Source organism: Dipodomys spectabilis, unplaced genomic scaffold (genome assembly GCF_019054845.1).
Source record: "Dipodomys spectabilis isolate Male_0828 unplaced genomic scaffold, ASM1905484v1 ptg000178l, whole genome shotgun sequence".
Taxonomy (NCBI): Eukaryota; Metazoa; Chordata; class Mammalia; order Rodentia; family Heteromyidae; genus Dipodomys; species Dipodomys spectabilis.
The window spans coordinates 7,798,352-7,821,227 of NW_024870855.1; the positions used below are offsets into that span (position 1 = coordinate 7,798,352).

Sequence of the window (22,876 nt, forward strand, 5' to 3'; positions counted from 1 at the left end):
CGGTAGGGGGGGCCCCAGTTCTGTGAAATCCATGGTTTTCCTTGATCTTATGCTCTATAAGATAAAATCAGCAAGCATTGGCATTAAGTGTTTCTCTATTAGAGGCATCATCCTTCTCTTAATGACCATACTGGCTAACTGGATAATTGGGTTATCTTTCTTAAGTGGAGTAGTAAACCCCAGGAATTTGGATTATAACCGGATGTGTTGGTTGGATTGCCCTGATAGCCACTTTATGTGTGAGGCTCATGTATTTTCTCCTCTTTTTCTCCTGCTGATGCTTCAGTGGGCCCCAGTTGCTCTGTTTGAATGCAGTTACCACATCTAACTGACCTCCACTGCCCAGTTCTTTCTAATCGTAAATATGCACAGATCAGCAATGACTTTAAACTCGCAAGGAATTACAAGTCTCTTTCTTATTTTTTTTTCTCAAATTAAGCTGAATTTTATTTAAAATGTAAAAGAAATTGTTCCCAAAAAGTGGATAAATAAATCAAAAAGATACAAAGTTAGCCAACCTATATGTACAGCATAATGTACAGTACTTAAGGCTGGTAGAATTTCACAGTAGAGTTTGATGTGATCAGACTGTGTCTAGATTGTAAAGGGATTCTCAGTGTGTGATGCTTGGTTTTGGGTTTACTCCTTTACTGAGCATGAGCAAGAGCTCCTGCTCCTTGACCATAGCCAAATCCCTTAGGCCCAAAATTCTTTGCATAGCATCCTTTTTTACAATAGATTTCACCATCTTTCTCAGTCAGAGTTGTTGATTCAAGACTCTTACCACATTTGGCACATCGGAAACAGTTTTTGTGCCAGGGCTTTCCAGCTGCAATTATCTTCTCTGCTGCATATACAGAATCCCCACATCTGGAACATTTTCAGCGCCTCCAAACTTCTGAGCAAATTTAGAAGTGTTTGGATTTGTTGTAGGCCTGTGAGGCTGAGCACTCTCTGGCTTTATGCCTAGCCTCTCACCACAGTCCATGTTGAGTGTGCCAGCACCTTGGCCATATCCATAGCCTTTTGACCCATACTTTTTTCCATAGCAGGATTTGCAGTAGATCTCTTCATCATGAATTGCCACTGTTGTACTATCTAAATTTTTCCTGCAAACCATGCACAGAAAGCAGCAGCAGTGGAAGCTCCTGCCGTCGCACTGCACCTCTTCTGCATGGTACACGGTCCTCCCGCAGGCCCCACACTTATTTCCACCTCCCCAGACAGGCATTTCGAGTCGGAGGCGGGAGCGCACTGCCCACGGAGCTGGCGAGAGCCAGACCGGAGGACAGAGCCCGCAAAGAGTTCCAGACAAGTATCTTTCTTATTAAGCTCTTCTGGTCCCTACTTGTCCTGGAACATCTTAACTCAAGGCTGCTTTATAGATGAGGGTATTTGCACAAAAATACGTCTCTGTGCTTGCATTCAGTGTACTGTACTTTCCCCAATTGTTTATGACTTGGTCTGTTTCTGGTAGTTCTTGGGTTCAGGGTGGGGTTTTACTCATCTTGTGTCTACCCTTCTTACTCACCCCACCCCAGTCCAGCATGGCACCTGGCACACATGTGCCACCTCATCACTTGGTGAGGAGTCGTCCGATCCCCTGGGATGGCTCTCCCCTCCCCTCTCCCCTGGTGATGACTTCCTTCCTTCCTGATAAGTTTCTCATGCTTTTAACTCCTCACACTCGAAGGCTAGTCTTTGGACCAGCAGTGGGTATGACTTGTGAGCTGTTGGGAAGGACTGAATGTTTCTATTTGTGAATGCAGGTGCTTGCAACTGGGCTCAGCGGGCTCTACTCTTCTCTGCCCACAAAACTGGAGGAGAAGGGTGAGGAATGGCACTGCCTTCTGAAGGACGACTGGCTGCTGCTGCCGTCCCTTGTGCAATTCATGAACTCCCTAGAGTTCTGCAATGCAGTCATTCAGGTAAACCATGCACTCCCTTTCTCCGCCTGCCCCTGCCCCACCCTGGGGCAGCCAGGGCAGAGTTAGGATTAGCCAGCAGCAGAGCCTAGAACCTATTGTACTTGTAGATAGTTAGATCAGTTTACCAGAAGCCATCCAGTGCCTTCCAAAGAGTGAAAACGTTAGTTTGTAGATTTCTGGGAAATTTCAGTTGAGAAAAAAAAAAAAAAAAAACCAAGATGATTTTCTTTATCTTCTTTATAAAAAGTGTTCATTCTGTTTTGATTATCCACTTAACCATCAAAAATAAGTTCAGTGTCTGACTTATTAAATAGATATTGTTAGGCTTTTAAGTACTCCAAATTATAACACTTTTACTTCAAGGTCTTCTAGGGATTCAACAAAAGAAAACACTTTATTTTGCTTAATGGTGCATACTACATAAAGAATATTGTTATCCCATTTGAATTGGGAAGAAGTTAACCATCTTCCTAGCAACACGAATTAAATTTACTTTGAAATTGGCCTGCTTTAGGGGAAAAGAAAATAGTCACTGAACTTCTGTATATTTGGCTTCGTGATTCAATTTCTACCTCCAGATTTCGTGTTTTCAATAAAAATGAAATTTTACATATATTTAAGGATGTAGTGGGCTTTCATCAAAAAACGATTTATACAGCAAAATATACCTTAATATTGAATTCATTAAGAAATCAGTTTTATGGTGATTTTAGGGTTAAAAATGTTAGCTATAATCTATTTATCTACCAAATAAAGAAATAGCTACTGTAAGAAAGTACATGTAAATTACTTTAGTTCCCATTGCATTTTTATTGCTTAGTCAGAGGAGGTTTTATTTATATAAAAGATAAATGGATTATTTTTTTCCTTTAATATTGCAGTCTATCAGCATTTTCTTACGGAAGTGGGAGAATAAAAATGATGGCAGTACTATTAGTTCCTCTCCAGGTCTACAGAGAGAGATTAGTAGTAATTTAAGCATCTAGCCACATTCCCGAGAAATTGCTTTTTATTTTATTGTGTAACTATTGCTTTCTTTAAAAGAAAAGTAAAGTTAATGGACATGATGAAGAACAGGGAGTTATATTTTGAAATTGAAGCCACATAATTCTTTTTTTCTTTTCGTGGTACTAGGGTTTTAACCCAGGGCTCTATGCTTTTTTAGCAAGTACTCTCCTACTTGAGGAATATCCAGAGCCCTTTTTGCTTTTCTTATTGTTTGGTTAGGGTCTTATTTTTATGGTTTTTTTTATTTTTATTTTTATGGTTTTTGTTGGCCTGGGGCCAACCTGGGACCTTACTCATCTTAACCTACCCCTCCTGTGTATCTGGGACTATGGATGTGAACCATTATTCCAACTTATTGGTTAAGATGGGGTTTTGACAACTTTTCTCCTGGGGCTGTCCTCAAATTGCAATCCTCCCTAAATACTACTCTCTGCTTTAGAACATTGTGTTTTAAGAAAATGCTTTCTAAATCCCTCCCAAATATCAGGAAATGTATCTTAAAACTGAGAAAATCTTTTCTGCTAGCAAATAAGTATATTTAGTTGTCAACTTTGACAATTCTTTTAAAAAATACTCAGTGATAAAGCTGGGTGGTGGTGGCTCACTTCTGTCATCCTAACTATTGAGGAGGCTGAGATCTGAGGATTGCGGTTCAGAGCCAGCCCAGGCAGGAAAGTCCATTAGACTCTTACCTCTAATGAACTACCAAAAAGCTGTGAGTGGAGCTGGCTCAAGTTGTAGAGTGCTATCCTTGGGCAAAAAGAATGTAAGGACCAGTACAAAAAACAAATAAAAAAATTAGTAATAAGATGGGACCTAGAAAGGAAATCAGGGGCAAAAAATTATACTTCATATTAACCTTTTTATGAGTCCTTATACATGTTTGGTCTACTTACTGTCTTCTTTTTCAAACAAACTCACTATAATTAGCATTTTGCACCTGAATTTGGATCCATGCTGTTCATACTAAATAAATCTTTTGAAAAAAAAAATCATGTAGCAGTAGGAGATCTGAATTATTCTTTAATTACCAAACAAATGGCCCCAAATTAGATTTTCTCTTTGAATTCTGGATGTAAAGAGAATCATTTAAGAAAGTTGGGAGGTTGTACTGACTTTTCTGTGACTTCTCGCTTTGTCCTAGGTGGCACACCCCTTGATCCAAAATCAGCTTGTCAATTACATTTACAATGGATTCTTGGTACCAGTCTTGGCTCCTGCCCTCCACAAGGTCAGTGATTGGCTGATGTCATCTTTTGTCTGTTCCTATTACAACTAGGGAAACTGAGGAAAGTGAACCCAACATGACTGACTCCATGGTGGCTCATTTCTCATTCAATATTTACTTTGGGGGAGAGTATGGAAGGCATTATTGAGAATTGAACTCAAGGCCTCTTGCTTGAGCCATACCTTCAGCCCTTTTTGCTTTAAGTTAGGGTTCTTATCTCTTTCTGCTCTGGCTGGCCTCCGAGGGTGCTTATCCTGCCTCTGCCTCCTTTGTACCTGGGGTTACAGGCATGAGCCACTGTTCCCCGTTCCCATCCGTACTTAACATATCACACATGAATTGTGAAGTTAGCCACTATGTAAGTTGGTGGTATATGGTTGGTATAGTAGAATATGGCCTTGTGAATGTCAGTAAGGCAGTCAGTGTAAAGGATACTGGCAGGGAGTCTCTGGCTCTGGTGCCTGCTCCAGTTCCTGGGTGGGGCTGCTGGAGATACTCTACTAAGCTGCCCTATAGGGCAACATCTGTCTTCTGTGGATGTAGATAGGTCAGGGGAGCACAGTGCTTTGGCTTTGCCACCTCCTTAATGGACACGATTTTCTATTATGACAATCCTGTGACAGCAAAACTTAAAAGTGAAGCCAAGTGAAAGTCCCAATCAAAGGTTGGATGTCTCATTAGCACATTCTGAATTCTTGATGACTCACATCCTGGGTAATAAGTCAACTGCTGTCTTTGTCATTGTGTGCTGCTAAGGCACCATGGACATAGAATGCTGATTTAAGTAGTCTCTCTCTCTCTCTCCTCTCCCTCTCTCTCCCTTCTCCCTCTCTCCCTAGTTCCCTCTCTCTCCCTCTCTCTTCTTTTCCTCTCCCTCCCTCTTTCCCTCTCTCTTTCAGTTTGACTTTTTTGCTACCTCTGGTAGGGAGAGAAGCAAGGAACACCTCTGGGTTGCTTTGGTGAAATGCTCATGTTTCTACATGCTGAGTCTCATTTTCACTGTCTAAGAGTAATCCATTCATAGCAATGTGGAAGCCATGAAGTGCGCTCTGGGAGTTGTCTAGTTTCAAGCACAGGTCTTCATGGAGGATGCTTCTTCCTCCCAGCCTTCTCCCTGTTTTATGAAAGCAGGATCCTGGTTTTCCTGGCTAGGCTTTTCTCTTGTATAGGTTCAAGAGTTAACCTTGGATGTGGTTTAAACATCAAAACATTGGGATTCCCAAGTTATTTTAGTAGTTTCTGGGGGCACAAAAAGATAAAGTGTGTGGAATTAGATCCATTTGGAAAATGTAAGGCAGACCTTTGCATTTATCTCTGGACATTTAGAATGCATAGTGAGTATTGATTGTACTGCTTGGGGTGGGGTGAGTGTCCTGTACTGAACATCCAGTCTCTGAGTGGAGGGGCCCCCTCTAGAGTACAGTAGCTGAGCTTCAGGATCCATTGATTGTACTGGACTTTCACTGTCTTCCCTATTGGCCTCCAACATAGAACAATTATTATAATAGTGATAGCTACCGTGATTACTCTTTTTCAGGATATCTATGTTACAGTAGCATACTTTAATGTTACAGATAGTAAAGATAACTCACTTTTTTTGTTGTTGTTGGTTGTGGGGCTTAAACTCTGGGTCTGGGCGCTGTCCCTCAGCTCTTCAGCTCAAGGCGAGCGCTCTACCACTTGAGCTACAGCGCTACTTCCGGTTTTCTAGTGGCTTATTGGAGATAGGAGTCTCATGGTCTTTCCTGCCCAGGCTGGCTTTGAACCACAATCTTCAGATCTCAGGCTCCTGAGTAGCTAGGATTACAGGCTTGAGCCATCAGCGCCCTGCAGGACAACTCTTTTTTAACTGTTATTCTAAAGGTGAGGTAGAGAGGGGTTATAGTTACCCAAGTCAGATAATGAGTACATTCCTTTTTGGACAATGTCACCCATTCCCTTGTTCTATCCCAGTTTTTCCCTCTCATCCTCACCCCCAAGTTGGATAGTTTATTTTAAACGTGTCTAGTGAGCACCCCTGATGCATTTGTTTACCCTTGAGGACAACTCTTTTTATATATGAACAGTGCTCTGTGTAATATTTTGGTACATGAATAAGTTGTATAATGTTTGGTTTTTTTGTTTTTATTTTTTGTTTTTGTTTTTTGTCGGCCGTGGGGCTTGAACTCTAGGCTTGGGCACTGTCCTTGTGCTCTTCAGCTCAAGGCGAGCACTCTACTGCTTGAGCCACAGCACCACTTCCGGTTTTCTAGCGGTTTATTGGAGATAAGAGTCTCACGAACTTTCCTGCCCGGGCTGGCTTTGAACCATGATCCTCAGACCTCAGCCTCCTGAGTAGCTAGGATTACAGGCGTGAGCCACCAGCGCCCCGCTAAGTTGTATAATGTTTAAGTCAGGGTAAACATACTTGGCTTCTCAAACATGTATCATTTGCTTATGTTGAAAACTTTTTATTCTTTTTTTCCCTTTTATTTGTATGTGTACCTATACTACGGCTTGAACTCAGAGCCTCAAAGCTGGTCTACACTTGAACTACCACCTTAACTTCTAGCTTTTTGCTGGTTAATTGGAGATAAGAGTCTTATAGATTTTCCTGCTTGGGCTGACTTTGAACCCAGATTACTGTATCTTAGCCTCCTGAATAGCTAGTATTACAAACATTAGCTATTAGCACTCAGCTCCTTGAAGCCTTTGACATTGAATTACATTTCTACTTTTTTTTTTTTTTGTCCATCATGGGTCTTGAACTCTGGGCCTGGGCACTGTCCCTCAGCTCTTCAGCTCAAGGCTAGCACTCTACCACTTGAGCCACAGCACCACTTCTGGTTTTCTGGTGGTTGATTAGAGATGAGAGTCTCACAGACTTTCCTGCCCAAGCTGGCTTTGAACTACAATCCTTATATTGCAGCCTTCTGAGTAGCTAGGATTACAGGTGTGAGCCACCAGGGCCTGGCTGAATTACAGAGCTATTATCTGTGGTCACCCCTCCTTGCTGGAGCACTCCACAGTCCCTTGCTTTGATTTCGCTGTAGCTGAGCAGTGGGCAGCCCTGCCTGGGAAGGTTCTGAAAGGGTTCCCTGGATTTTGTGAGATGAAAAATGTTCTGGAGATCGATTGCACAACAATTTGAATTGCACTGTTTGCACATTAAGCACAGTGGTGCACATGTGTAATCCTAACACTCAAAAGGCTGAGGTAGGAGTATTACAAATTGGGCTTCATAACAAAACTTTTTCTCAAAACAAAAACAAAAACCCACAGTGGTTAGGATGATGCATGGTATGTTGTGTGAATCTTACCAATTTTTAAAAAGGAATAGTTTATACATTTTACAAAGGTTGTTTAATAAAGAAACCACAAGCTCCCCACCCCCACTCCTGCCCCCCACGAATTACTAAAATATTTTGCTCACTGAATCTTCATGGAAAAACTGCCAGCTCCTGCTGGAGAGGCAACATTGTATTCTGTAATGTCCAAAGTGTTTGGAGGTGGCTTATGAGTGGAAGGAAGCTCCCAAAGTAGACGCAAGATGGCCTTGTGAAAGGATTGGTGAGGACTTTTGTTCCCTGTATGATCAGGTAAGAACAGGTGAGGCAGGCTGACTGACTGACTGATGGTAGGTTGGAAGACTGTCTAGGTGTGTTGATAGGGTTCTGGGCTGGATGGGAGACCAGTGGATGGCTGACAGTAGCAGCCAAAAATGGTTCCAGTACTTGTCTCAACTCTCGGATGAGAAAGAAGCTTGGAAGGTGTTTGGAGGGTTAAGAGGGTTGTGGAAATCATACCATGGCTCAGTCATGCTGTTTCAAAGAACCTGTGTTGATTTCAGTGCTGTGGGCTGCTTTGGCTCCTTTCTTTAGAGTTGTTAGGAAAGCGGGCAGAAGTTTGGGGAGTCTGTGGTAGGCAGAAGCACTGGGAGGCGCTTGATGGGTGGAGGGGAGGGTTTTCATACACATCTTTCTTCAAGCATCTCAAAGCCATAGAGGTGTCTACTGTGACCTCAGAGAGAGCCTGTGTCTCTGAGGTTTTTGCAAGAGCAGCAAGCTGTGTCTCACTTGGCAAATTATTCCATGCAAGTGTGACTGGAAAAACAGAAGCAAAAAAAAAAAAATCTATCAGAAAACCTTATTTTTCCACTCTCTCCTGTGTGCTGAAACCGTGCTTGAACAACATACACATGAAGAATAATTCCAGACATTTCCTTAAGGGCATGTGTGTTGGATTCGTACAAGCTACCACGGAACCCATTTGTTGTACAGCCTTGTGTATTCCAAACACACGCATACATTTTCATGATCTGCACCCTGTGGGCCCAGTACTTCATGGCTTATTGACTTAAGTTGATGGATGGAGGATTTGGGGGCACTTGAGAAGGAACGTTGGACATTTTGAGAGGCTGGGTGCAGCCAGTTGTCCGCTTGCCATCAGTGTATATGCAGGTGGGCAGGCCAGGACGCCTTTGCAGCCAGGTTTGGCTTTCACTGGCAATGCATGTTTTGGATTTTTATGTCCAGTGCAAATCATGAGTGAAGATTTTAAGAGCAATTAAGAAGCATCTTCACATTATCACTATTATAAAATATTAATGGTCCACAATTGAGCACTGAGGTTACAGCCATGGTGAGACATGAGCAGAGTGGCCTCAGCGCCAGCCTCTGAGCCCTCTCTCCTTCCCTACTCAAGCGTCTCTGGTCTGGGAGTTGGAAGTGAGGGTTAGGGATAGAAGGAGGGGAGGGACCTGTCTTCCTGCTGGTTCTTTTTGCAGACTTCCTTTTGCAGTTTTGGATGTGTGCCACGTCCCTGCTGCCATCTGGGTCACTTTTCGATGCAAAACACTTTGATGATACGGATCTGGTTTCCAACCATGTTCACTGACAAAGTTGTTCCCTTTGGTGGGAAATGCAGAGAACACTAGAATCCAAAGTATAGAATTTGGGGTGGCATCTGAGCTTTGGAATTTGGAGATTTTTAAAATTTGTGGTCCCAGTAGGTACTTTGTGTTTTTCAATAAATAGAAAACGTGTGGGTTTTTTTGTTTTTTTGCTTTTCTGTTGTTGTTGGTAGTGGTTTTCATAGAGTGTGAACTCAGGGTTTAAGTTCAAGGCCAGAAATTTTTTGCTCAAGACTAGTGCTCTACCACTTTGAACCACAGCTCCATTTCCAGTTTTCTGGTAGTTAATTTGGGCTGGTTTTTAATCATAGTCCTCCGATCTCAGCCTCCTGAGTAGCTAGGATTACAGGCCTGAGCCACTAGTGCCTGGCTGAAAAAATCTCAGTTTTTAAGAAGGTATAGATTTCATGGAACATATCTTTTGTCTTCCTACCAAATCTAAACGGAGAAAGTTAAATGAAGTTAGACACATAGCATGCTATGGACACTTGTAGAGTTTTTATACTGAATATAATTCTGGAGATGATCTGGTCCCAGGTCCTCACACTTGAGACCAAGGCATCAAGTATCAGAGAGGTGAAATGACTTGCTCTTGCTTACATAGCTGATTACGGGACAATCTTGAGCCAGATGCAGATCTTCATTAAGGTCTCTTTCCATGAGTCCTTTTGAGCTAAATCATAGGTCGAATGATAGCTTACATGTGAGAGTTTTAATGCCTCCGCTCCCAAAACAGAGTTTGCTTTTGTGCAAGATAGAAGGTTCATGGAAGAGCAGGCCCTGGGCAGTGCAGGTTTTGCTTGAATGTGCCAACATTAATTCTTTAATGTCCTTTCCTCTAGGTAAGACTGTTCGAAAAGGGTAGCTTGCACCATATAGTGGATCTAAGAAAAGGCTCTCAGGTTTAATTTTTGGTGGCCCTCTTTTGAAGAGAGGAAATATTATACTGATTTAAGGCATCAGCACATACTTGATTAGAAACCTTTGCTTGTGTCTTGAGGTGATCTTAGCAGCCTGGAATGAAGGAGGGGTCACTGCACCTCACAGTGGGGAAAACAAGGTGCATTGTTGACCTCGCTTCTTCCCCTCTTGGTAGAGCCGGAAGGAGGCAAGGCCTCCTTCCAAGGGTTATACTTTAGCCCTGTTTTCTCTTCCAGTACTTGGTGGTTGGAGTCTTTCACTCATTAAGCTAAACATTAGCTCTTCTGTAATGGGTTTTCCGATTATAGTTGGTTAACAGCCAAATCCTATAATTCTGAAGATTCCTCTAGTGCTCATTTGGACAATTAGCTTATTGAAGAATGTACAATATTCTACTATCCTGTTGGATAAATGAAGTTCTTAGAAGCTTCCAAATGAGTCCTTTGTTTTCCTTCATTTAAGATATTCAGTCTTTTTCACCAGCTCTGGAGAAATACATCATGTGGCAGGTAGTATACATAGACAAGTCTACGTCTGGATAACATGAAGACTGAATAGGCAGCACAGGGTATGGCATCTCAGCACTGGTTTACTCATAACTTTTTGTGCCTAGGTTTCCTTTGAAAGATGTTTGGTCATCTTTATCATATGCTGCTCAGTGAAACAAACAAACCCTAGGTTTTTAGAGCACTTTGTTCACCTATGAGAAGTACCTTAAATGGTAGCACAGTACTTGCGTGGTTTAGATGCTTCCTGGTCATTGCAGGAGGCATAGGGGTCACCCAGTAATGCCCAACTCTACCCCTGGCGTGTCTTCTTTATCTGACCCAGGAGCATGGATATTTGTAAGTAGCCCCCTGAGGAACCCACACATGGAAGCAGAGTTGAGAACCATTGCTACAAGACTACCCTTCAGAATGTAAGAACTATGATGTGTTGTGATTTGGTAGCAAGGTTCTCATTGTGTCTAATTGCCTCCTCCATTATATATCCCAGAGGTGCTGGTGAAGTGCATCCTGGGCCTGGCCCCGGGCTGAGAGATGTGAGATGTGAGGGCCAAGGTTGTGCTTTTGAGAGTGGTTACTTAAAGTATGATTATCATTGTCCTTACCTGACAGCACTGATTGGCTATTGTTGGCTCTTGTACCAGGGACTATAGGAAAATGGGTATCTCACACACAAAAAACTATTTGTTCCTTTTGTTGGCTTAATAATGTATTTCTCCTCTATGGCTTCAGTGAATTCTTTGGAGAAGCATCCTAATTTGTCACCTGGAACAGACTTCACTAGCATAATTTTTTTTTAAGTAGCTGACTTGCTTGGAGGAGGTTGTCCATTGCACAAGGGCATGCTGTGGAAGGTACAAACTGGAGGGATGAGTTCACATTTGTCTCCCTGCCTTTGTGCCCCAGCAAGGGACTGGGTTCACCCACAGGAAGGGGGAAACTACAGAAAGCACTTTCTGTTCTGGCAAAGCTAACCAATCCATGGGCTTGGAGGGAGGGGACTGACTTTTCTAAGTTGCCAGAGTGTCCTATATGGGCTGGAATAGGCACAGAGGCAGCCCAGAAGAGGACCTAAACATTTGACCCTAGACACTGGAGATTTCTTTATCCTTCCTAGTGCAGCTCTTCTCACCTAACTTTGAAATTGTAGAGGTTGGATGACAAAACTGTGGCCCTTTTGCATAGTTTTGGAGTATGAAAATAAGTACATAAGAGCTCCTCATCTCTCTCTGTAGGGCCTCATGCCACTTTTCTCCCATTGTAGGAAAGGAAATTAGTGTTATAAATAAAGATTCCATTTGGTTCTGATTTGAAATGCAAAATTAGATTTCCTTTTTAAATTTCAATAAGTGCATGAGGGAGATAATGCTAGACCAAAGGATTTGCTTCTTAAGCATCAGAATTATGAAAAGATAAAGAAGGCCCCACCCTCCCTTACACAGAGAAATACAGGAATAAATAAATGTCTCACACAAAACTCCACCTTATCTAAGGAGGCCAGGTGGTGTTCGGCCTGTAAATAAATGCAGAGATAGAGGAAAATCTAGTCTGAAATTTGGTGTGAATTTTTTATTCTTTCCCTGCACAATTAAAAATTGATCAGCAACAAATGCCCTGCAAGTTTATCTTCAAGTAGTTGTAAGGGAAAAAAAAAACACAACAAAAAAAAAAAAATAAGGAAAAACAGGGCAGGAGTTTGGCTTATTTATCTTACTTTCCTGCTAGTTTTCTCTTGCCCCACAGTGACTTTTAAAGCAATACTCTCTCATCTTCAGTCGGACTTGCATTCTGAGGACATGCTTTTCCATGATTACCCAGTGCTGGATGATGAGCAGGTTTGGGGATAACAGAGAAAAAATGACCAGAATGACTAGCATTACTGAATTTCTTCCGGCAGACACTGTCTTCGCATTGTATTGAGGTCTTTGTATCACTTATGGAAAATAAGCTGGGAGTGAAATGTCTTTTGTCATCAGAACTTGTTTTTGTTATAGTTGGTATCTAGGAAAATTGCTCTAAATATACAATTCCCCTCTGAAATGCATACAAACAATGTGTTTTGTTTGGCCCAGGAGGCAGATTGAAGAGCGGGGGCACTGGGGAGTAAGGGAAGGGGTGGCAGGCATTGAATAACACCTCCTGCAGCGGTTCTCACCCACTTCATTCCAGGTTGGGCCTAGTCTAGTTAGAATTCAGTAGAGCTGTCTTACTACTCAGGAAGTGCAATACAGCAGCCCAAGGAGGATCCTTTTCTCCAGAGGATCACTTTTGCAAGTTGCAGTAATTTAAGAGCATGGCCTGAGTTAAGATCCATGTTTTCAATGAAGTGTTATAAACTATAAATGGAAAGTTTCCTCTGCTTCTGTGATATTAATCTCCTTCCCTTGCTAAGTCATTCCGCACACAGACTGAAACACAAGTGGGTTTTTGTTGTTGTTGTTGTAAGAAAGCTACTGATTTCTATCTTAGTACATTGATTTATTGATTATGCTTTGAATACCTCTTGGTGTCCTTTGAGAATTCACACTGGGGGGGGGGCTGGGAAGGTGGCTCAGTGGTAGAGCGCTTGCCTTGTATGCACGAGGCCCTGGGTTCAATTCCTCAGCACCACATAAGCAGAAAAAGCCAGAAGTGGGGCTGAGGCTCAAGTGGTAGAGTGCTCGCCTTGAGCTGAAGAGCTGAGGGACAGCGCCCCGGCCCAGAGTTCAGACCCCACAACCGGGAGAAAAAAAAAAGAGAATTCACACTGGAAGTTAGGTATACTTGTTTCTGCAGGAAAATTCACCGTCTTAAAGGATAGATAAATGCATTAAGACAACTGAGAAGGAGAGTTTACTTAGTCTAGAAAAGTGTATTCTGAAGGGGCTAAGACTTCCAGAAGAGGTAAGAGTTGAGTTTGGGGAGTTTGGAGATAATGTTTCTCTAGCACCATTTCTGTAAATGAGGGAAGGTCTAGAGGAATGGAAAACAGCAGGTAAAATCTCCCTTTGTAACGTTTGTTTTCAATATAGTGGCCTGTACATCTCGTCATCACAATGGGTCAGCCTGCATCTTCATTTAAGCATTCTGCAATATCCCTTTCCATCCCCAAATTACAAAAATGTATATAGAAGATGTAGAACACCGGCATCAAATCCAGTGAAAACAGGGGTTATACCATTGGGGGAAAACCTACAATAGAAATAAAAGAATCACATAGTGCATTGTAAGTACATTAAAAACACTAGCAAGAAAGAAAGAAGAAAAAAATCCAAAACCTCTTGTGTCCCTGTCTTGGGTACATTTTGCTTAACATTATCTCATGTGGTCGTATGTACATGGCCTTTGACCTTCTCTGCCTGTCCTAGATATATACTAGTCACTGCAAACAAGGGAAACCATGGGACCTATGTTTCTTTGGGCCTGGCTTACTTAATATAATTTTTCCGAGTCTTTCCATTTCCTAACAAAAGAGGCAATGTCATTCTTTCTGATGGAGGCATAGAACATGTATACCACATGTTCTTAATCCATTCATCTACTAAAGGGCATCTGGGTTGGTTCCATATCTTAGCAATGGTAAATAATGCTGTGATAAACATGATTGTGTTGGTAGCTTTGGTATGACTTTGTTTTGTGATCTTTTGGGTAAATGCCCAAAAGTGGAATTGCTGGGTCATAAGGGAGTTCTATGTAGTCTTTTGAGGAACCTCCATACTGCTTTCCAGAGTGGTTGAACAAGTTTTCAATCCCACCAACAATGCAATAGGGTTCCCTTTTGGCACATCCCCTCCAGCATCTTTTGTCACTAGATTTCTTGATTATGGCCATTCTAGTTGGGTTTAGGTGGAATCTTAGCATTGTCTTGGTTTGCATTTCTTTTATGGCTAGAAAGGTCGAGCATTTCTTCATGTGTCTGTTGGCCATTCTTATTTCCTCTTCAGAGAAGTCTCTCTTTAAGTCTATAGCCCACTTGTTAATTGGGCAGTTGTTTCTTTGGGGATTTGTTGTTGGAGGAATTAGATTTTTGAGTTCTAAGTATATTTTAGATATGAGACCCTTGTCCGTTGCATGGCTAGTGAAGATCCTCTCCTGGTCCTTGGGCTTTCTGTTGGTCTTGCTAGCTATGTCCTTTGCCTTGCAGAAGCTCTGCAGTTTCATGCAATCCCATTTGTCCACCCTTTCTTTGATTTGTTGTGCTTCTGGGTCTCTATTAAGAAAATCTCAGCCTGTGCCAAGGAGCTCTGCAGTTTCTCCTGTTCCTTTCTGTAATGTTTTCATGGAGTCTGCTTTTATTTCGAGGTCTCTGGTCCATTTGGAGTTGATTCTGGTGCAGGGTGATATATAAGGATCTAGTTTTAGTTTCCTACAAGTTTTTAACCAATTTTGCCAGCACCATTTATGGAAAAGGCTGTCTTTCTTCCATTCTATTTCTTTACCTCCCTTGTCAAAGATTAGGTGGTCTGTGGGTTCATTTCTAGGTCTTCAGTCCTATTCCATTGGTCCTCAGGTCTGTTCTTATGCCAGTACCAAACTGTTTTGATTACTATGACTTTGTAGCAGAGTTTAAAATTTGGAATTCATATTCCTCCAGCGCTATTCTTTCTACTAAGGACTGTTTTTGTTATTCGGGGTCTTTTATTGTTCTATATTGAAAACGAACATTACAATGCATGGGGGGGGGTGGGACAAGTTGGGATGTGGGGATGGAAGTGATGGTGGGGGAAAATAAAGAAGGAGGTAACAGTGCTAACTATGAGATGTACTCATTACCCTACTCATGTAACTGTAACCCCTCTGTACACCATTTTCACAATAAAAAAAAAAAAGTTTTAAAAAATCTCCCTTTGATGGGGAGTGCTTTCTTCTGATGTGGATCATTGTGAGCTTTGAGCTCTGTCTGAGCTGGGTGGCTAATGCACATGTACAGTCTGTGCCTTGGCTGCTCAGCTTTGGACCCCTATCCTTTGTACTCCTGTTTCCCTGCCTGATGGTGACTCTGTGAGTTCACCCTCTGTGCCTCCTGTGAGGATCTGTTCTGCATGGTCATCTGGATGCTTACAGAATTCCTTAAGTATACAGTGGGTGCTCAGGAACTAGTCCCTGACTTGCTTTTTCTTTTTAAGTCATTTTTGTGGTGCAGTCTAGAAGTTTGAATCTATAAGGAAGTATCTTTCTAGAACAATTAGTAAATTGGAAAGGGAAGAATTAAATGATCATTGAAATACTCATGTAATATTTGATTGTGATTTAGAAAACCTTCAAATTTTAATGTTCCTTCTGGCTTCAGAGTATTGCTCTGAAATCCTTCCTATTTGGAGTATTTCTATTGGATAAAAGTCAAATGAAATGGATCATATACTGAATTGCACTCTGATAGATTGTGTTGTAATTAAGTTAATGGGCACAAATTATGCATACATAATATAGGACAGGAAATTGTAGACATAACCATTTACTGAATACTCCAGAGATGAGTGGTTTATGATGGCAGGAAAAAAAGCACTGATGCTAGGAGTACAAAGGCCCTTCAACTTGACCAAGCCTAGTTGCAGCCTTGGACATGAGGCCTTTTTTTTGGGGGGGGGGCAATGACAGCTTTATTTTTGCTTTTGAATATTGTTCAGTTGGTCCTGTGAGATTAGAGTGAGGGTTAAATGCATAATGTTGGAAAATGTAGAAGAAAACATACCTTAGCGATTCTTAGTGTCTGTTCTTACCCTAGCCTGTCCTAGGACACACTTATTTGGGGACTGTCTCAGACCATCTACTGTGACAACTCAGCACCCCCTGATTCTGGAGGAAATGAGGAGAGGAGAAGTGCAAATAGGAAGGTCCATTTTCTCTATGGATTGTTATTCTTCTCATTTCTCACTTCACCTCCCAAATAGGTACAGACCAGGCACGTTTTGTTTTTGTGTATGCATGTATGGTACTAGAGCTTGAATTCAGGGTTTTGTGTTCTTACTTGGATTTTTTTTTTTTTTTTGGTCAGTTCTGGGGCTTGAACTCAGGGCTTGTCTTTGGGCATTTTTACTCAAGGCTAGTACGCCTCTTTGAGCCACAGCTCCATTTCTGGCTTTTTGTGGTTAATTAGAGGTAAGACTCTCCTAAACTTTCTTGCCCAGGCTGGCTTTCAACCGCAATCCTCAGATCTCAACCTCCTGAACAGCTAGGATTATGAGCATGAGCCATGAGCACCTGGCCATATTGGTTTTATATCACCGATATCACCTACTAATACTCTCTCCCCTTTCCCCAAATCAGAAAATAATGGTAGTTGTCTCTTCCTCAGTCCCTTTGGTTTGAGATTCATGCCATTATCTTTATTTATTGTCCCTTATTTTAAAAAAAATATTGTAAAAGTGATGTACAGAGGGGTTACAGTTACATAAGTCAGATAATGAGTATATTTCTTTTTGAACAGTGTCATCCCCTCCCTCATTTTCTCCCAGTTTCCTCCGCCCCAAGTTGTGTAGTTCATTTCCAACATAGTGTCTGTTCTGTCTATACTTTGGAAGATAATAGAGTGCCCCCATTTTACAGAGGAGGAAACAGGCTCAGAGAGATTAAATAACACAATCAATCAAGGTCACACAAGTAAAAATTACATTAGAATTAGAACTTGAGTTTGTCTAGCTGTGTGCCTGTGTTCTTTCTGAAAGAAAGAAAGCTCAAAAGACCTGAGGTATGCTTGGTAAAGGTGTTCCATGAGAACAGGGTTAGTTCATGTATCTCTATTTGGAGTCAGTTTGGAGTGTTAAGAGCAGGCTTGGGGGAGTAGCCTCAGCAAAGATATCGCCTGACCTCAGAAGTGCCACCATTGCCTGAGCAGGACAAGTGGCACTGCCCTCTGGAGTGTGTCTCTGCTGCCTGGTCCACTCTTGGCAAACCTCAGTCCACTTTCTGTTGGGTAGACAGAGAGGCACACACCAGTCAGGGCTGGAAGGAGCCTGACAAGTGGCTTGCTTTCAGACAGAACAAGTCTATTCTACTTATATAAGTACTATGTTACAGGTGCATGGAAGAAATACTGGGGAAATTTTGGCAGAGACAGGCTTTTATTTGAAATGTGTTTTCCTCAAACGAGGTTCCCGAAGTCCTCACGTTAGCCACTAGTTTCATTTCTTCCTTCCTTATATATTTGGGGAATGTATAACCAGTCTTTGTGACTTTGAATGTCACCTCCACCCACATCCACAGCCTGCTTCCTGCAGTGGCATCAATATAGTGTGTGGCCTTGAGCTTGAGGAGCAGAAGGCAGGCATGAAAGGGGTCCTGGAGGGAAGGCACTCAGCTCGTCAACAGCAGTCTATTTTCAGCCTTTGAATAACTGAATGCTTTCTGTCTCACATTTTTGGCTGAAACAGTAGGGCTGTTTGTTGAGAATCAGGGTGTCTGTTCCTAACCTTCTGCACTTGAATATTATTCTGGGTGGTGCCCTGTGTCCTTGGAGGGAAGAGGGTTGTGCAGAACCCATCCTTGGCTGCCCATGGGTGATTTGCCTCCTGCCTGTTCACTGCCTCAGTGAGCAGACTTGCAACTAGACTTGAGTGAAAAGACCCTTTGATTCCTATTTCCTGTGATCTGGCCCCACCATCCCATTTCCCCTCTGCTGCTTTAAGGGGGTCATATTCTCCTGAGAAACATTGTTTTCTTCCTCCGTGGAGCAGGTAGGTCTTAGACCTCACAGATGATCCACCAGAACCAGCTGTCAGCTCTCTCCTTCAGGAAAAGCCAAAGAAAGAAATCTTCTAACTTAAAGAAGGTGCCACAGTCACCTGACCCCTGCCTGTCCCCTACCTGAGTGGCAGAAGATAGGATCCATCTATTTGTTCCAAGGTGACTGATTTCTGAAAACCCTGAAGAGACCCCCAAAATATAAAACAAACAAAACAAACAAAAACAATTAACAATTATTTTTTCAGGACACACATAAACTTGCCATCACAGGGAGGATTCTGATGCTAAATTAGATGCAAATAGAATCGCCCACCTGGAGCTGATTACAGAAAGGTCAGGGTGCCTATATGCTCAATTTCACTCCTACGCATCAAGTTAATGGACTGCCATGATTGTGGGCATGATGGCTCTGCTGTATTCCAGCCTTCATTTTTTTTTTAATATAGTTTTGACTTTATGGTAAAGTGCAATGGGACAAATGCTGTCACCTCCTCCACCCACTGCCTTTTTAAAAAATGCAAACAAACTGTCCATTTGGTTATTTCTGTGAAGCTTGAAATTCTAATTGAAAAGCACACTTTTGGAGCTCTTAGGTGAAGAAGGAATAGGCAACTAAATGAAAATTCAGTTTCTTTCATGCTCACTAAAGTCACCTCACTTTGTGTCCTTCTTCCAGGCCAGACCCTGCTGTGGTAGAGACCGGAGGATGGGGAGCGGGTGACTAGAACCAGTGGGTGACAGATATTACAGGAGATTGGGGATTGTGCTGCTACATGCTTGTTTCTGGTATTCTGGACTGCTTATCACAGTCAGAAATGTGTTTCATACATTTGAATATATATATATATATTTACTAGCATGCATATGTGATATATGTACAACAGAGTATGTATCCCTAAGTCTCACAGCATAGTATTTGTGCTTGTTACATGCAGAAGACACTAACATTTTCTATTTGAATCTGGTCTAAACCATTAGTGAACCAGTAAATTGAATTCATTCACCCATTCTTCAGTCTCAAACTATTCTTTCAAAAGTCCACTTTAAGGGATTGGTGTAGGCTCTGACATGAATAAGGGCCAGGCAATGGTAGAGGAGGATGAAGAAAGATTTATTTCCAAGTAGGAACTAAATGGGATTTGACAGCAATAAAAATCAAGTACTGTATATGAGATAGGACTCCATTCTAGAACTTGGGCTGGAAAGCCAGCTCGAAACAGAGTGCCTTAGCAGATGTGTCCCCAGGGTTTCAGTTGCCCTCATCCAGTCAAGGGTAATTATTTGTTTGTGGAAACTGAGCTTTCTTTAGGCTACTGCAGTCATGTGGTCCACCTTTACTAAGAAATAACACTCCCAGGCTATACTATTTTTAAACACCAGTGCTGTATAAGATAGAATACTGCAATGGGGCCTCACTGACTACTTCCATTAGTGTGTCTGTTTAAGTTTGTAGCTTCTTGCCGTCCTTTACAGAACGAGGTAAGTAAATATTGACAGAGAATTATAGCTGGCTGCCTTTCCCCTCTGGAACATGGAGAGTTGGCTCCTTTCCTGCTTTGCTGTATTACTTTGGGGCATTAGTGGAAGACTCCATTTTGCATTCCTCACAGCAGAGCATCTTTCCTCTAGTGGTTTATCTTTAGCTTTCAAGTAATCACACTTAGGCTGTGGTCTCAGCCTGGCTAAGGAGGTTGCCTATGTGGGGGGATTAGAAGAAGTTTCTGAAAGTACGGTGATGGGGCAGAGAAAGATTTTCTGGGATCAAAGGCTTCTGGAGGCTCTGAGTGTCTGATGGGATGAAGGGAAAGAAGAGAAAGGAAGGAACCATTTTCCTGGTTGGGGTATTAACATATGGTAAGTATGACCTCAGTTTATAAAGAGTTTGCAACCTTGATACTTAATGGAATTGGTTTTTTCCTTAATATTTATTATGTGCTATGTAAATACTGCCTTTTCAAGTCCTTTCTAAAATCTCTTGCACTTATTAATGATATCTTTTGCTTTCTAAAAAGAAAATCTTTTCACGTATCCAAAGGAAGAGTAGTAAACAAAAGATGCTAAATGCCCTCCATTCCTCTTAGCCCCCAAGGCTGAGACTCATATTCTACAGTTAACATATTGCTTTGCTTTTGAGCTGATTAAGGGCAGTTTAACTTAAGAGGGGAAATGACATGGGCTGGGGAGGGGGAACCAGAGGTCAGCTGTGCACAGTGAAGTTGAAAATGTGATGTTAAAGAAGCTATAATACATGGCCCATTGGCAGCCATTACACTGCAGGATTTTCTTTTTATTTTTCCGGTGCAGGTTCTGGAACTTGAACTCAGGACTTGGGCACTGTCCCTTAGCTTTTCTTTTTTTTTTCTTTTTCAGAGATAGCACTCTACCACTTGAGCCACAGCTCTACTTCCAGCTTTTTGGTGGTTAACTAGAGATAAGAGTCACAGACTTTCCTGCCTGGGCTGGCTTTGAATTGTGATCCTCTGATCTCAGCCTCCCGAGTAGCTAGGATTACAGGCATAAGCAACCAGTACCCAGTTTACGGTACTTTTATCTGTCAATCAAGATTGTTAGGAAATTAGGCTTTGGCTTGAATCACTTTCCACTAAGTTTTGCTAAATAATCCTAAGGTTGTAGTAGTCAAATGAACATAAACTAATACTTAGGGACAGCAATGGTGGTACATGTCTGTAATTCAGCCCTGGGAAGGTTGAGGCAAGAGAACTAAGCTTGAGGCTAGTCCGGGGCACATAGAAAGAGCTTGTCTTAAAAAACAAAAGTTGGTCCATTTGTAATAGCCCCACAAAAAATAAAATACCTAGGAATTAACTAAAGAAGTGAAGGACCTATATGATGAAAACTTTAAAATCTTGAAAAAGGAAATCAACACAGAACTTAAAAAATGGCAAAACCTCCCATGCTCCTGGATTGGAAAGATTAACATCGTGAAAATGGCAATACTTCCCAAGGCTATCTACAAATTCAACGCAATACCTATCCAAATTCCAACCTCATTCTTCAAGGAAATAGAAGAGGCAATCCAAAAATTCATATGGAACAATAAAAGACCCCGAATAGCAAAAACGCTCCTGAATGGAAAGAACACTGCTGGAGGAATATCAATACCAAACTTCAAACTCTATTATAAAGCCATAGTAATCAAAACAGCTTGGTATTGGCATAAGAACAGACCTCAGGACCAATGGAATAGAATTGAAAACCCAGAAATGAACCTACAGACCTACAGCCATCTAATCTTTGATAAGGGAGCTAAAACAATAGAATGGAAGAAAGACAACCTCTTCAGTAAATGGTGCTGACAAAATTGGTTAACTACATGTAGAAAACTTAAGCTAGATCCGTATATATCACCCTGCACCAGAATCAACTCCAAATGGATCAAAGACCTTGAACTCAAAGCGGACACTCTGAAAACATTACAGGATGGAATAGGAGAAACCCTAGGTCTCCTTGGCTCAGGCCGAAATTTTCTGAATAGAGACCCGGAAACACAACAAATCAAAGAAAGGTTGGACAAATGGGATTGCATAAGGTTGCAGAGCTTCTGCAGGGCAAATGACATAGCTAGCAAGATCAATAGAAAGCCCACGGATTGGGAGAAGATCTTTACTAGCCATACAACAGACAAGGGTCTCATATCTAAAATATACTTGGAACTCAAAAAATTAAACCCCCCAACAACAAATCCTCAAAGAAACAACTGCCCAATAAATAAGTGGGCGAAAGACTTAAAGAGAAACTTCTCTGAAGAAGAAAGAAGGATGGCCAATAGACACATGAAGAAATGCTCAACATCCCTAGCCATAAAAGAAATGCAAATCAAAACAACATTGAGATATCACCTCACTCCAGTTAGAACGGCAGAAATCAAGAACTCTAACAACAACAGATGCTGGAGGGGATGTGGACAGAAAGGAACCTTACTTCATTGTTGGTGGGAATATAAACTTGTTCAACCACTTTGGAAAGCAGTATGGAGGTTCCTCAAAAGACTTCACATAGAGCTCCCCTATGACCCAGCAATCCCACTTTTGGGCATTTACCCTAATGTTTACAAACAAGACCACACTAAAGCTACCAGCACAACTATGTTTATTGCAGCATTATTTACCATAGCTAAGATATGGAACCAACCCAGATGCCCCTCAGTAGATGAATGGATCAAGAAAATGTGGTATATATACACAATGGAATTCTATGCCTCCATCAGAAAGAATGACATTGCCCCATTTGTTAGGAAATGGAAAAACTTTGAAAAAATTATACTAAGTGAAGTAAGCCAGGCCCAAAGAAACGTAGGTTCCATGGTTTCCCTTATTTGTAATATCTAGTATATGTATGAGTTAAGCGGAAAAGGTCAGATAATGTGATGTCAGGTAAATGAACCCTTAGATGTGTATTTTAATGTTTTTTTTCTTTCATGCATGTGTTTCTAACACATTTATAAGATTATCTCTTTGTTGCTTTGTATGTCCCTCCCCCACAGTATAACCCCTGCTTTCACTATATTTGATGTCAGTATAACTTGTGGAGGAGATGGGGAAAAACCAGTTGTTTAAGGATACAGGTGGACCTGTTGCAACAATGAGAAGTACAAGTTGTCATGTCCAAAACGAGCTTTACAACGTTGGTGCGGGGGGGGGGGGGGGGGGGGAGGGGGAAGGAGAAGGATTGGGATTTGGGGGTGAGGGGGGAGGCTGGGAAGGGATGTGAA

The 22,876-nt window shown here is 41.8% G+C and overlaps 2 protein-coding genes across 2 annotated transcripts in view; one reads left to right on the forward strand and one right to left on the reverse strand.

Moving 5' to 3' along the window:
- Positions 1–22,876, forward strand: part of LOC122120851 (FHF complex subunit HOOK interacting protein 1A-like) — a 49,318-nt gene that overhangs the window by 20,257 nt on the left and 6,185 nt on the right. The window contains 2 exon segments of the mRNA XM_042695079.1: positions 1,770–1,928; positions 4,081–4,167. Of these exon segments, the coding sequence (XP_042551013.1) occupies positions 1,770–1,928; positions 4,081–4,167 (246 nt within the window).
- Positions 436–1,269, reverse strand: LOC122120850 (cysteine and glycine-rich protein 2-like). Its single transcript, XM_042695078.1, is given in 2 exon segments — positions 436–880; positions 883–1,269. Coding segments are annotated over 2 exon segments (582 nt in total). The 5' UTR covers positions 1,232–1,269; the 3' UTR covers positions 436–647.